The 15626-nt window shown below is 42.5% G+C and overlaps 1 protein-coding gene across 1 annotated transcript; it reads left to right on the top strand.

Annotated features, from left to right (window-relative positions):
* On the top strand, positions 1 to 2389 carry LOC143624876 (OPA3-like protein). Its single transcript, XM_077095380.1, has 4 exons — positions 1 to 170; positions 955 to 1089; positions 1826 to 1912; positions 2225 to 2389. The coding sequence occupies exons 1-4, from the start codon at positions 42 to 44 to the stop codon at positions 2381 to 2383; spliced, it is 510 nt and encodes a 169-aa protein (XP_076951495.1). The 5' UTR covers positions 1 to 41; the 3' UTR covers positions 2384 to 2389.
* Positions 2390 to 15626: the final 13237 nt, after the last annotated feature.

Consider the following 15626-nt stretch of genomic DNA (forward strand, 5'->3'; position numbering starts at 1 on the left):
ATGTAGAAACCAAACCAGAGATCACATACTCAAACCGGAGAATGGTTCTCCCGCTATTGAAGCTTGGTACGCTCGCATTGAGAACGTTAAGTAAACCCATTGCTAGCAGACTCAAACAGCATGCCGCCACTCACCCCAAATTTCGAGCTTCAATCATTGGTTTAGCGCAGGTATTGATTAATCAACTGCTTCAATTCTACTATCTGTTATTCGTTCTTCCGTATTGTGTGTATTTGATCTTCCGATTAACTCTGATTATGAGTTTTTGTTTGTAACTGAGATTGTATGAGCAAACGCATGTATGCTGGTATTAGGGTTAGGGTTTATGATTTCACTGATTTTAGGTATGATTGAAATGTAATCGTATGAAAATTGTTGAATGTAGAGCTAGGCTTTGATTAGGATCGATAACGAGTTGAATCGCTCGTGAGCTACTTAAGATCGGATATGAAAAGGGCGAAATAAGCAGAGCCTTTTCGAGCTCGAGCCAAGCCTGAGCTTCAATGAAGCTCGTTTAGTTATCGAGCTTGAGTCTTGTATGAGAAGCTCGTTTAGGCTCGTTGAGCTTTAACGAGCCTTGTGTGTTTTTAAGTTTGACCTCTTTTGGACTTCTATGTATTAGTTACACACTACATAGTTGAGCTCGAGCCGAGATCTGGCTCATTTAAGGTACTACACGATCTCGAACCGAGCTTTGGCTCATTTAAGGTACTGCATGAGCTCTTGCTGATCGTTTAAGGTACCACACGAGCTCAAGCCAAGGTTAGGCTCGTTTAAGGTTGTTTTCAAAATATATAAAAGTAATTAAAAACACATATAAGTTAATTAAAAAATAATAAGCGAGCTCGGGCTCGGTTCAGCTTGTTTACACCCCTAGACCCAATTTACATTTCTGGTTTGACAACCTGGTTAGATTCCATGTTTTATCTTTGATGGTGTTGTATAATGTGACAGGCAAACCACAGGCTGACTACAAATATACAAAGACGAATTTATGGGCATGCAACAGATGTTGAAATCCGGCCCTTGAATGAGGAGAAAGCTGTTCAGGCTGCTGGAGATCTTATCGGGGAACTCTTTGTCTTCTCGGTATGTACTTTTTACTGTTAGTATCTTCTTCATAATAATAAAATTGTTAAGAAATGGCAATAAAATGAAATGTAATAAGAATTGACGCAAAGAATAATATCATTTTCCCTTTGCAGTGATAAATGTGACACTGATTAAATCATTTCATCAATTGGTACATCAATTGCATTAAAGGATTTCTTCTTTCTTTTCATACGAGATGGGTTAGCTTTAGGATTTACTTGGGTTTTACAAGGCTGTAGAAGGTGTTAATAGTAATTTTGCACATGAAAATCATTACGTTTGACTTTTGAGGAACAGTGGGTTATGAAACAACATATGCCTTCCTTAGATTTTGCTAAGAATGCGTGATACGTTAGAAGATTAGGATGCGTTCATACATCCTCCTCAAAACTTGGTATAATATCATATTTACCCAACAGAAGGTCATTATATAAAATATGCTCAATTTAATATTTTATGACATTTATACCCTTGTCTTAAAACTTGTATTAGGATATGATAGTTTGGACTTTGGAGTATAAGGAAAAGGAGAAGGGTATAATGGTCATAGCGTAACTTGTGTTTAATGAAATGGGTAAATAAGAAATATTAAGTATTTGAATTTGGTATTAATTTTTGTGGTTGTTTTTAATATGATATTACGATGTTTCCCCATCGTTAACGATTTACTTGGAATAAAATACTATATATCTTAACCCAACTTTTAATTTATTTAATTTATAATTCTCAATAGGTTGCAGGATTGGCCGTCATCTTTGAGGTGCAAAGAAGTGCTAGATCAGAAGCCAAAAAAGAGGAAGTCCGCAAACGAGAATTTGAGGTATTTATTAGTTTCTATTTATCAGAAGTGTTTCATAGCTGCTTAATATAGTTTAACCACAAATCACGATATTACTTTACCCAAAACCTAATATCATCAGTTCATAAACAAGCTAAGTAAGAATATACTTTTTAAAACAAGTGAGATTAAACATGTTCATTACGTTATGCATACTTCCAAATGTTTAAGGCACCTTTTAGCATGTTTTATGTACATCAAGATATATGCTATTAGTAGCACAACATGTTTTTTTTTATGAATAAGACCTTATAAACCATTGTAATCAGAATTTTATGTTAACTCTTTGTATAGGTTTTAAGGCAGCGAGATGAAGATTTAGCAAAAGAATTGGAATGCCTGAATCAAAAAGTTCAAGAACTTGAGCAGCTTGCTAAAGGAAAAGGACTTGCAGGTGTTTTCAACTTCAAAAATATTCAAACCCAAGATGCAAATTCAACCAAATCACCTTGATCTCGCTATCAGTGTTGCAATTATAGATCATGGGTATTGATTGATTGAGATCTTTAGATGGGAAGCCTTTCATTCTTGAATCTTGATTGATATCTAGTGCAGTAGTGCTAATACTATTGAATTTTGACCCTAAGCCTACTATTTCATGCCCATTCCCAAAATAAAAGGGTTGGCCTTTTGGTGAGTTTGTTGGTCTGCACGAGTTGGGCATATGATATTAACAAGCTGTGTGACTTTTCATTGCGCGTGTTCGGTGTGCAGTTCAAACTTATTGATAAATGTTATGGACGTATATCGGTATATGATCTTTTAATAGAAAAGAACAAATTGTTGGCATAAGAGAATAGTTGGTATATACTCTTGGAAAAGAGGTAACCTTTGGTGATTTCATGATTTCACTTTAATCTCAAAATGGAGGATGAAAAATTGACTCTAATGAATGGTGGTGGGAGGATGGGTGACCCTTTTTATGCTTTTCTCTCAAGTGTATTATTTCACTTTTCTCACCCACAGAGAGAAATATAAATATTAAAACTGACGATGATTAAGTTATATTTGTTGGTATTAAACACACTATAGAGGTAGGGTATCAAAAACACCCAAATACTCTTAAGTACCACCCGCATGTCACAGAAGAACCTCTAATAGGTCACCCGTGGGACATAGGGATCACCCGCATATTACGGTAGAGGAAGAACGTCCTCATAACAAGCGCGGAAGCATCCTGGCACCATCAAAAGGCACCCGCAGGACAAGACATCTGTTCGCCTAAACAAATGGAAAACAATACCAACGGGACAGTTGTCACCAATCAACTACTCTCTAGAAGAAGGATCACGATTCTTACTTGGGGAATACGTGATATATCAACCATTGAATAAAGGACACCTGGCCAGGTTGTTATAACCGTGCACATGTCCAGGGTGCGATCCATCCTATCACTGGATGACACGTGTCCAGGTTGTTATACTCATACACATGGGACGTATAGCTCAACCTATCTCAAAAGGACACGCGTTCAGGCGGTTGTCAAAGATCTTCTAGAAAGGGACAACTGACCCTATCACCTTCCTACATCTTTCGACTATAAATACCTTGCCAAACGGTATGAGGTATTCATTCACTCACCTGCATCCTGACTACACTTAGTCCATATACTTCAGTACTTTCTTCATTACGAACATTACTGATTCTCTCGTCGGAGGGTGGTTACAGGAAGACCCCCCTCTTGTCCTTCCTGTAACGAGACTCACGGTGTCTGTTTTGCAGGTTCCGGTCACTGGACTTTGGGAAATTATACTCATATCTTGGTAGTAATTATCGTATCTTACCCTGTGGACTCACTAGATCCAGGACCCATACCCGGGGATTGGATCTGTGTTTCTTTATTGGCGCCATCCGTGTTTTGTGTTAGAACATCAATAGTTTTCGTTGTTTTTGGTTCGTTCGATATGAGTAAACTTCCTGAAGGGCCGACGGGAACCCCTGCACCTGATTCATGTGTGACTAACACAGAAGCACCTCCGGGTCTTAGTGTTTTTGCACGTATTACGACTCCAAGCGGCCGTACTCTTGAACATGTCACAACTCCGGGGTCACGAATCATTGACGTAACACATGGGGGTTTTACCCTGGAAAATGTTACAACACCAACCGGTCCCACTCCCACAGACATGGGATATGTGTAGGTTCCCGCGGGGCGTCGCTAATCGATACGAGATCCGCACGAGGTCTAGGAGTGCGGAATCCTCCTAGACTCGTTTAATGGTGTAGAAGACGAAGAACACGATTACACACATACAAACACACGAACAAACACACGAATGGGATAAACACATCTGCAGATCTTTTATATAATAACCGAAACACATTACATACCAAACACGAAAACAAATGACGGCCGACCCGAGGTGAGCTCTACCTCGGGCCGTCCCACACGACTCTCCCTCTCGGTTTCTCTCTAGACAATTAAACTGATCACAAAACACTCTGACTTTCTGGATTCCCAACTCTAAACAAGACACACCTATATATAGATACACAACTTCGCGGGCTTGGGCTTGGGCCTGTAGGCGAAGTTGTTATAACTTCGCCTAAGGCGAAGTTGTTCTAACTTCGCCTATGGCAAAAGTTGTTACAACTTCGCCTATGGCGAAGTTGTTATAACTTCGCCTATGGCGATGTTGTTCTAACTTCGTACTTCGTTTCTGCTGAACAGAATTGCATAGCGACGGTCACAAAATGCACCAACAGACTCCCCTTTGACCGTTGCTCTCAATTCTAACAAACACAAAAGATCATCTGTTACAAAACATGCACCAACAGACTCCCTCTTAACTGATGATCTTCTGTTTGCTCTTCAACCAACCGTGTCTGAAACTGTCTTGTAGCTTCACAAATCTACCAATCACCCAGCGTCTTCCATATCAGATCTCCCCTTCAGTGTAAGCTTCTCCGACTATATAGATTGAGGTATTTGAAATGCATGCATCCCCGTGCCTAATTGATCATCTCAACCAATCACGTGAGTCCTTCTGACTTCACAACACGTGAAGTTCTTCTAACTTCACCAACACGTGAAGTTGGGCTCCCTCCACAACTTCACCAACACGTCGGCATACGATAAGGTTTAATATTCAACTACTCAACATCAAGTGATAAATTTCATCACAAAACCACCTTGACAGAATCTAACACACATGATCATTAATTAATCCGAAGCATCTTCAATCACCAGGGATAACGATCAAGAACATAAACACTTTAATTCCCGATTAAATCCAACTTGTTCCAGAATTTTCACTTTAATAAATAAGCATCACGTTTCGTCATCCAATTCTCGAACGCCTTGAAAATAACATAAATAATATTCTCTGACCGCAATCCAGTAATGACAAAAACCTTCAGTTCAATTTGACTTTCTTCAGTTGGTCAACCTCGAACAACAACTATTTCATTGCCCACAAACACCCAAATATGTGTCAATATCCAGTTTCAATCAATATCCCATTCACAACCTCAACTCCATATCCAGAGTTGACACGTATTTGTTCACACGTAAGACCAAGAGATAACAAGTTTCACTCGTTGACGGAACAACGTCTTCGGTCTCACAATAATCGTGTACACCTTGCCATACAGGCGAAAACTCCAAACAATATTTTTTTTTTTAACTTCGCCTAAAGTCAACTTCGCCTAAAAGTCAACTTCGCCCCTCCTTAACTTCGCCTGTCCATAACTTCGCCTGACTGATAACTTCGCCTAAACCCTAAAATTTAAGCGACAACTTCGCCTGAACCCCATAACTTCGCCTGCGGCGGCTGTTCGGCCAAAAACGCATCAGAAACGTGCCAGAAACACCAAAACGCAGATCTTAAACCATAGCATAAGAGCCTAAGGCTCTGATACCACTTGTAGGTTTCCGCGGGGTGTCACTGATCGATACGAGATCCGCACGAGGTCTAGGAGTGCGGAATCCTCCTAGACTCGTTTAATGGTGTAGAAGACGAAGAACACGATTACACACATACAAACACACGAACAAACACACGAATGGGATAAACACATCTGCAGATATTTTATATAATAACCGAAACACATTACATACCAAACACGAAAACAAATGACGGCCGACCCGAGGTGAGCTCTACCTCGGGCCGTCCCACACGACTCTCCCTCTCGGTTTCTCTCTAGACAATTAAACTGATCACAAAACACTCTGACTTTCTGGATTCCCAACTCTAAACAAGACACACCTATATATAGATACACAACTTCGCGGGCTTGGGCTTGGGCCTGTAGGCGAAGTTGTTATAACTTCGCCTAAGGCGAAGTTGTTCTAACTTCGCATATGGCAGAAGTTGTTACAACTTCGCCTATGGCGAAGTTGTTCTAACTTCGTACTTCGTTTCTGCTGAATAGAATTGCATAGCGACGGTTACAAAATGCACCAACAACATGGCTCGTCACCGGAAGGTTCAAATTTGGGTAATCTCAGACGGATTACAGAAGAGACTCGCAGAAACCAATCAGTATTGGATCTGGAAGATGATTCAGGCAACTCTGACATGGCGAAGTCTCATCAACGTAATTCCAAATCTAGAAAGCTAACTCCCGATGAGTGGCTTCATATGCAACAACAAAGTTTGGTGGCTGAATATGAGCGCAGAAAACGTGATGAACGATTTCATGCTCGCACTTTGAATTATGAGGAATCCCCCAGGAGATCTCCTTCTCCTCCATCAACAGTAAGAGGAAGTCAGATCCGTTACAGGCAACAGACGTAGCCAGAGTTTGGCGAATTACCGAGGTTACGCCCTCGTCCTCGCATAAATATGCGGATGTCATCTTACTTAGAAGAATTTGACAGTTACGACTCAACTTACCAACTGGGAGAATACAGTATATATACCGGTGATAGTAGGATGAGCTCACGAGCTAGAAGCAGTCGTCCGCAGGACATAATCCGCCACACTGAGTACCATATTAACGCTGAACAGGACTTCACTAAACCATATCGCCCGGCAGCCTTTGCCGAAAAATTGAAATTCATAGCGAGTATTGCTACAACACCCTTCCCTGTCAATGCTAAAATACCTACATCAGTAGGCAAATACAATGGTATGACTGATCCAAGTGATCATCTCCAGAACTTTGTGGCAGTGGGTGGGGTCAGTGGTTGGACGCTCCCTTATTGGTATCATATGTTCGCATTGACATTGACAGGAGCAGCGAGAGAGTGGTTTGAAAAGTTACCTGATGGTCAAATCTCTAGCTGGGATGACCTTGTAAAAAAGTTTTCTCGATAGTTCAGCCAGCAGAAGAAACATACACGCGACCAGTCAGAAATTTTGGATGTTGTCCGCCGCGATAACGAATCCATAGAAGATTTCATCACCAGATTCAATGATGAAAGTCTGAACATTGGTGGGATAAGTAAAGACATGCTTCGTGGTGCCTTCCGCAAAAATGTCAAGTGTGATGATCTAGTCCGCACCCTCACTGGCAGAGATGGAATGCCAAAAGAGTGGGACGATCTTATGACAGCAGCAAAGTTGTATGCTAACACTGAAAAAATTTTGAGGAATGGTAATCCGAAGCAAAAATTTAAAGTCAAGTTTCAAACCCCGAGACCTAATAGACAGGCGAAAGGCCCTATCTGGTCGAGACTTCAGCCAAGTGTGGACGTGTCAAAACCATTTGATGCAAGATCCCTCATAGAAAACAAGAACAAAGCGGGACCCTCAAATCGAGGTCCCAACAATTGGACTCCTCTTTCAAAAACTCCCGCTGAAATTCTCACTACAGAGAATGTAAAATTTAGAAAGCCACAACCACTGACAAGAAGGTCATTCTTGGATGCTAAGAAGCATTGCTCGTATCATGATGACATTGGTTATAATACGAATGAGTGTAGAACATTGAAAAATGAAATTGAGGCGACTGTGAAATATGAAAAACTCTGACACTTGGTAAAAAATGGGAAGCCTGACAATGGTAAAGCACCCGCTCGAGACATCCAAGGCCCGAGCAAAAAGCAAGTTAAAGACTTGAATGTCCATATGATACAAGGCGAGTTCAATACAGGGATTAAGAGGAAAGAATCTGATGACGAAGAGTGGAAGAATGAGCCAGTGATATTCCCTCGAATTAAAGGAGGCCGGAACAACAAGAATCCCCTGATAATCACTGCCCTCTTCGGACACTATCGCTCCCAATACGTCTTCTTCGACACCGGTAGTACATCGGACATCATGTATGAACAATGCTTTGAACAGCTTGACGAAGAAGATAAGGAAAGATTGACACCCATCCACGCTCCAGTATCGGGGTTTGGAGGGGAAATAATGCATCAGCGAGGGGTAATCTCATTTCCAGTCACCCTAAGCGACGGAGTTCACTCAAGGACCGAGGAGGTATAATTTCTGGTTTTGCCAGTAGTATTGAAACATGACATTATCCTTGGACGAGAGGCAATTGGTGATTTCAATGCCCATCCGTCCACGACACACGGTGCAGTGGGAGTTCCAACCTGCACTGGCATAGCATAATTCATGTCAATCGACACTGCTTTGCAACCGAGAGCTCAAAACCCAGTAAGATTCCGAAACAAACTTTGAAGGCTGAACTAGAAAAGTGGGTTTTGAACAAAAATTTTCCTGATCAAACTGTAACAATTGGACCTACTATCTCCGAGATAGTACGGACTTTCTTAAAACAATTATTATCAAAGAATGTTGATGTGTTTGCATGGCAGCCCGCGGACATGACTGGTGTCCCGCGGAGCATTACGGAACACAAATTAAGGGTAAACCCGTTATTTACACGGATTGTTCAGAAACAACGTAAGATGGCTCCAGAACAAACAAAGGCAATGAATGAGCAGGTCCAAGACCTCTTACAAGCCGGGATCATTCGTCTAATCCGTTATCAGACTTGGGTTGCCAACCCAGTTATCGTTCCCAAGAGCAACGGGGCGTGGCGGATGTGTATTGATTTTAAAGATCTAAATAAAGCATGTCCTAAGGATTGTTATCCTCTGCCAGAAATCGACCTCAAGGTTGATGATGTGGCACCATTCAAATTCAAGTGTTTCTTGGACGCCTACAAAGGCTATCATCAGATCCGCATGGCAGCGGGCGATGAAGATAAGACAACATTTCGCACTGACCAGGGCACCTTTTGTTATAAAATGATGCATTTCGGACTAAAAAATGCGGGAGCCACATATCAACGACTGATGGACATAGCGTTTAAAGATCAAATTTGTCGAAATTTGGAAGTTTATATGGATAACCTCGTAATCATAAGTGTTGAAGAAGATCAGACGTTGAGGGACATTGAAGAGACATTCGAAACATTGAAAAGTATCAACATGAAGCTGAATCCAGCCAAATTTTCATTCGGAATGGAGGAAGGGAAGTTTCTCGGAGTAATTGTCACGGACGCGGGCTTCAAAGCTAACCCGGATAAAGTTCAGGCGGTAGCCCGCATGCCCTCTCCTTCTTCCCTCAAAGAAGTTCAGACACTCAATGGTCGACTGGTTGCCTTGAATCGTTTTTTGGGCGAATCATGCAGCCAAGTCTCATCCCTTTATCTCAACTCTAAGAAATTGCCTTAAGAAAGCACAATTTAAATGGACCGCGGAAGCGGAACAGGCTTTCCTGGAGGTTAAAAAATGTTTAATGGAACTTCCCACGTTAACAGCACCCCATGCGGGAGAACCTTTAACGTTATATGTATCAGCTTCAGACATTGCCATTGGGGCCGTCCTTCTGACGGATCGGAAGAATGTTCAAACGCCGATCTATTATGTCAGCAGAACGCTATCAGACCCAGAAACAAGATACTCTATGCTCGAAAAACTTGTTTTGGCACTGGTATATGCTGCCCGACGTCTCCGCAGATACTTCCAAGGACATCCCATCAATGTCCTGACCGGATACAAACTCAAGAACGTTCTCAGTAAGCCAGAATTGTCTGGGCGATTGGCCAAGTGGGCCATTGAGCTAGGTGAACACGCAATGGAATATAAACCTAGACCAGCAATCAAAGGGCAAGTGTTGGCGGACTTCGTAACAGAAGTCCCGCACCACAAAGAAAAAGAATGCCAGATCGAGCAACAACCCCAAGTACCTCCGGAATTGGGACAGATTTGGTCTCTTTTCACGGACGGAGCTTCAAGCAATGAGGGATCTGGCGCATGCCTCAGGCTAGTCAATCCCAAAGGCCATGAGTCATACGCCATAAAGCTAAACTTCAAAAGTACTAACAATGAGACAGAGTATGAAGCTTTTTTGGCAGGCTTACGAATAGCAAAAAAGCTTGGGGTTAAACATTTGGAAGTCCGGGTGGATTCCATGTTAATTCCGGGACAGATCAATGGTACGTATGAAGCAAAAAACGATATCATGGCTTCATATGTATCACAGGCGAAAGATTTAATGCTTCAATTTTCATCATGTAAAGTCATACATATTAAGAGAAGCGAAAACAAACCGGCGGATGCTCTTAGCAAACTAGCTTCAACAAATTTCGAACACTTTGCTAAAGATATACGTGTCGAAGTATTGGATCGCCCGTTTGTCCTACAACGCCAAGTTTTGATAATTCAAGCAGGAGCGGAATCTTTGATGACACCCATAACAGCTTATTTGTCGTCCGGAATCCTCCAGGAAGAAAAAACCGCTGCCAGGAAGATAAAGCACAAAGCCTTGAACTATCAGATACATGACGGTGTTTTGTACCGACGCTCTTTCCTCGGGCCACTGCTTCGATGTGTGGATGCCGAGGACGCGAATTATTTGATCAGATAAGTTCATGAAGGCATATGTGGTCTTCACGCTGGCCCGCGAATGGTCGTAGCAAAATTAATGAATGCCGGATATTATTGGCCAGGAATGCATTTGGATGTTGTGCAAGAAATCAGAAAATGTGACTCATGCCAGCTTCATGCACTTAACACGCTACGACCAAAGAACGAGTTAGTTCCAGTCACTTCGGCTTGGCCATTCCAGAAATGGGCGATTGACATAATGGGACCTCTCCCCGAAGCTCCCGGGTGAGTCAAATTCTTGATAGTAGCAATAGACTACTTAACAAAGTGGGTAGAAGCTAAACCGGTCGCCTCCATAACAGCAGCAAGCGTTAAGAAATTCCTGTGGGAATTCATAATATGCCGGTTTGGCTTTCCTTTGGAACTCGTTAGTGATAACGGAACTCAGTTCGCGGACAGTAGGTTACAAGAATGGTTAAAAGAGTTACACATTTCTCAAATCTTCACCTCTGTAGCCCACCCGCAAGCAAATGGTCAGGTTGAGGAACCAACCGAACCATTAAAGAAGGAATTAAGGCCAGATTAGGAACTAAAAGGACGGGTTGGGTCGATGAATTACCCCATGTGTTATGGGCTTTTCGCACTCAAAGGAGTTCCAGTAATTCCGAAACCCCCTTTAGTTTAACCTATGGCACAGAGGCCATGATTCCAGCCGAAATCGGGATCCCATCCGCCAGAGTTCTCGTGATCGAGGATAATGATCATGAACTCTGGATGAACCTCAATCTCTTGGAGGAAAGAAGAGAATTGGCATCGATCCGCGAGCATAATTATAAACGCCAGTTGCAAAAATATCATAACTCGCGGGTCCAAAGATGTGAATTTGACGCGGGAGACTTCGTCTTCCGCAATAACGAAGCCTCAGGGCAAGAGCCCCCAGGCAAGTTGGCCCCAACTTGGGAAGGACCTTATAGAATCCAGAAAGTTTTATCTAAGGGTGCTTACAAACTAAAAAGGTTGGACGGGACGGAGATCCCTAGAACTTGGAATGGGGCCCAACTGAGGAAATGCTACATTTAGTTGGCTTTTCTTTTGGCCTGCGTGCCTAACTAGATGTTTACAACCTATGTAATTTCATTTCTTGTAATTCGGCTTATGCCTCAGTTATAGAATTTTTCATTTCAGTCATTTGAGACTCGTGTTATTATTATGTAATCCTTTATTAGTATACAAAGAAGATCCTCCAAACACTTATATTATAAAAATAAACAAAGTGTACCGGATATAATAATAAGCTTTCTTTATTCATACAAAAAGGGATTACAAGACATGGAGGAGCTTAATTAAAAAGAAAAAGAAATACTATCTATTGCGTGGCATCGTTATGTCCCGCACCTTCGCCTCCCGCACCTTCTTGTTCTTCATCTTCTCCATCAAGTTCAAGAAGAGTCTTTAACTGCTGGATGTTGTCTTCTTTATCAGCGAGCTCGGATATCTGATCCGTCAAAGAGAATTTCAACGAATCGAAATCCTTTGATTTCTCCTTATGGATGGCAACAGTATCTTGACCAGCTAAGACATACTCCTCAGGAAGCCTGGAAGCTGAGCCAAACTGGTAACCTTCTTGGAAACCCAGTTGGCGACCAGCTTGTTTAGAAGCTTTCAGAAGGATAGCAACACAATTCCCAAACTCATCACTAGCCCGAACATCGGCGATGACCTATCAAAACAATTACGAATAAATAACTCCAAACACTTAGATTATATATGGTGAGAACAAGATATATACCTTGGGGATGGCTTCCGACAGTAGCCATTTCCGATCCACTTTCGCCTGTACAGGCTCCATTTTGTGACGAGCACACTCCAAGGCTTGGTCACGGCTTTTGGCGTTAAGATCAGCCAAGCGTTTATCCTTGGCCGACGATTCAGCTTGAAGGGCTGCCACTAGTTTGGCTTGTTCGTCCAATTGTTTCTGGAGAACAATCCTGGCCTCCTTAGCTGCGGACCGGGCAACCTTCTCCGCTTCCAGAGCCTGGCTGGCTTCCCTAGCCTCGTTTATAGCCTTAAGGGATTCTTCTTTGACATCAGAGGCAGCGGCCGCCAGTTCATCCCATTGATCGTTCATCTCCAACCAGTCTCTGGTTATTTCCTGGTTCGTGGAAATAGTATTCGCCAAGTAGTAAGAATGAGAGTTCAACAATTCTTGGCGAATACTCTGACGACGCCTCTCCCTCTCATCATGCGGAAGACATTCCCGCAAAAATTCTGAACAAAGGTCCACGTCGCGGAATGTAGAATCCCGACGTAAAGACCAATCTGGTTGGTGTGGGGTGGGATCTTCCTCCTGAAAATCTGGAGAAGTTCAAGGAGCATGGGGAAACATGCTCACACCCCCTTGATCCCTAAAGTGATGAACATAACAAGAAGGCGACTTCTTAGCATGCTCAGTTGTGTCAACCTCCTTATTTTTTAACGGAGAGTCATCCGTCACAATGACCGGATCCTCAGCTGTATTAGGAGGCGGTGATGGCGGACGAGGAGGTGAGCTTTTCAAGCCAGAAATACCTTCAGAAAGCTTATCCATGTTCACTGAAAAACATTAACAATGGGTTAGAAACATTCCAATTCAAAGCAGACAAAAAAAAAGGAGGAGGAACTTCGCATACCTAACAAAGGATCTTCCGCATCAAGTTGTTCCAAACGGGCTTCCAAGGCGGAAGGATTTGTCTTCTTGGATTTTTTCTTCTTTGAGACAATCTTCACCGGATTAACCTTACGCTTACCCGCCACCTTGGAAATGCCTGCGTCAACGACCGGATGTTTACCCTCAGCGGCAACATCATCATCTTCCGGACCCTTCCCGTCCACAGCAGTATCAACTTCATCTTGACCCGCCGCCTGGCTAGCAGTGGCTCGTTGACGGGTAAGACCTGCAGTTGAGCCCATAGCTTTATTAGCATCAGTTGAACAAACTTCTTCACAAAGTGACGACTCCTCGCTAGACGAAAAGAGTACGATCACTCCGCTTGAAGTAATGGCAGTCATGGGTCGAGGTTGTAGAATGCCCTCACCTTTGAGTATGGCTTCTTGGACGTACTTCTTACCTTTGGCATACATCGGTGCAGAGACCACAGGCTCTGGTCGAAGGGCGGAAGAGAACAAAATATTTTGTTGTGAGTCCGGTCCACAAAGGGGCCATATCTTGGATCAATCGGACGACGTACCATCATGCCCCCTTCTTGGTCCAACAAAGTATTGAAGGCGGAACCTTCACCTACACAAATAGATAAAGCAAATCAGGAATTACTCATTCACAAAGAAAAAGATAACTAAACTTACTCTTGTCGGTCTTCTCGTAATACGGTTCCAACTCAGGGAACGACCATAAACGGCTCATCTTCACACTCACCATCGCTCCCTCGTGGATGGGACGCATGGGAGTTGGGGTCAAGGTCAGTGTCTTAAACCACGACAGACCTTCATGAGCGGAGGCAGGAACCACAGGCATGGGAGTTTCCGCCTTGCGTTTTGTCATCGAGAAAGGAATAACATCCTCTCGGATCCAGAAAAACTTTGGCTTCCAACCATGAAGGCTGCGGATCCATTCCGTACCTATGGTCCTCTTCTCGACAGATGCAAAACTATACCATCCATCACGGAAGGTCATTTTGTAGAAAATGGCAAACATGCCAATAGAGGGCTCAAGGTTGTGAGCCTGGCAACAGAATTCGAAATGACGAATCCTCAACATCCCAAAGGGATGGATCTGGGAAAGATGAATTCCATAAGTTGTCAAGATGGACTAGATAAACTTCGTTACCGGAATACGGAAATTCCATGTTGTAAAGTGGTCTATATACACATCCATTTTCTTCGCGGGGGGGGGGGGGGGGACTAGTGGCAATAGAACCACTAGCTGGACATTCTGGCTCCCATTCCGTCGCCAGCCCATATACGTTAACAACATCGTTAAAGTCTTATTCTTTAAGACCGACGATAACTTCGTTGATGGCGGGGGTACCCTTCTTTTCCTTAGCCGTTTAAATAAAAGAGAGATGAAGAAATCTCAGAAAGGGGAAGAAATCTCAGAGAATGTTGAAAAGTCTCGAATGTTTGAAAGAAATCTGAAAGTGATAAAGGTTAAATGGAAACCACAAGGGTTATATTTATACCCATCGCAATTAATGCGATCCATAAAGTGCCAGAGGAGAGAGAAACCGCGGACCTCCAGATGGCTGACACGTCAGGCGGGAAATTCAATATAATGCAAACAGACTGTCAACGACGTCATACACGTCTTGTCAGTTGCCCTCAAGAAATCTCTCTCTCCGCCACATCAACATAATTATCCAAAACTTTCAAACACTCCAAAAAACGATATGAAATATCAGAAGCATCTTCTAAAGATATTTTCGTCAAACAAGTAGAATATTCACAAAAGACAAAAAAGACCTTCCTCATTAATTATCCAAAAAATAATTACAAAGACAGGAAGAAAAAGTACGAGTTATAGAACATCTAAGCCTATCTTAAGGGTTTGAGGCCGATGGGTCTTCCGGAGCCTTCAAAGATGTATCTTCCGAAGAGTCATCCTCAGATTCTTCACCAAGATAGCTCTTCAAAAGTTGTACACCGTCATCTGAGGAAGCAAACTCTGGAAGCATACCTTGTAAAGGGAAGACTAACGTGTCATGCTCTCTAACCCGGTTAGCATGATCTTGTTTAACATTTACACCATGTAGCGGATGGTCTTTAAAGGTGCGATTACTTCGAGCATAATTCACTCCTTCATGAAAACCCATAACACGCCCAAATGAAGAAGAAGCAGCCATCACATTGGCAAAACTGTCATTAAGCTCCTTACTTCCCTTGATATGGCGGACGACCTGTTGGGGTAGAAATATAAGTTTTCATTATCAAAAATACGAATTAGACAACAAGTGTTAAAATATAACTTACAGCATC

Source organism: Bidens hawaiensis, unplaced genomic scaffold (genome assembly GCF_021521415.1).
Source record: "Bidens hawaiensis isolate Kalapana, Puna unplaced genomic scaffold, B.hawaiensis_p1.1 tig00003988_1, whole genome shotgun sequence".
Taxonomy (NCBI): Eukaryota; Viridiplantae; Streptophyta; class Magnoliopsida; order Asterales; family Asteraceae; genus Bidens; species Bidens hawaiensis.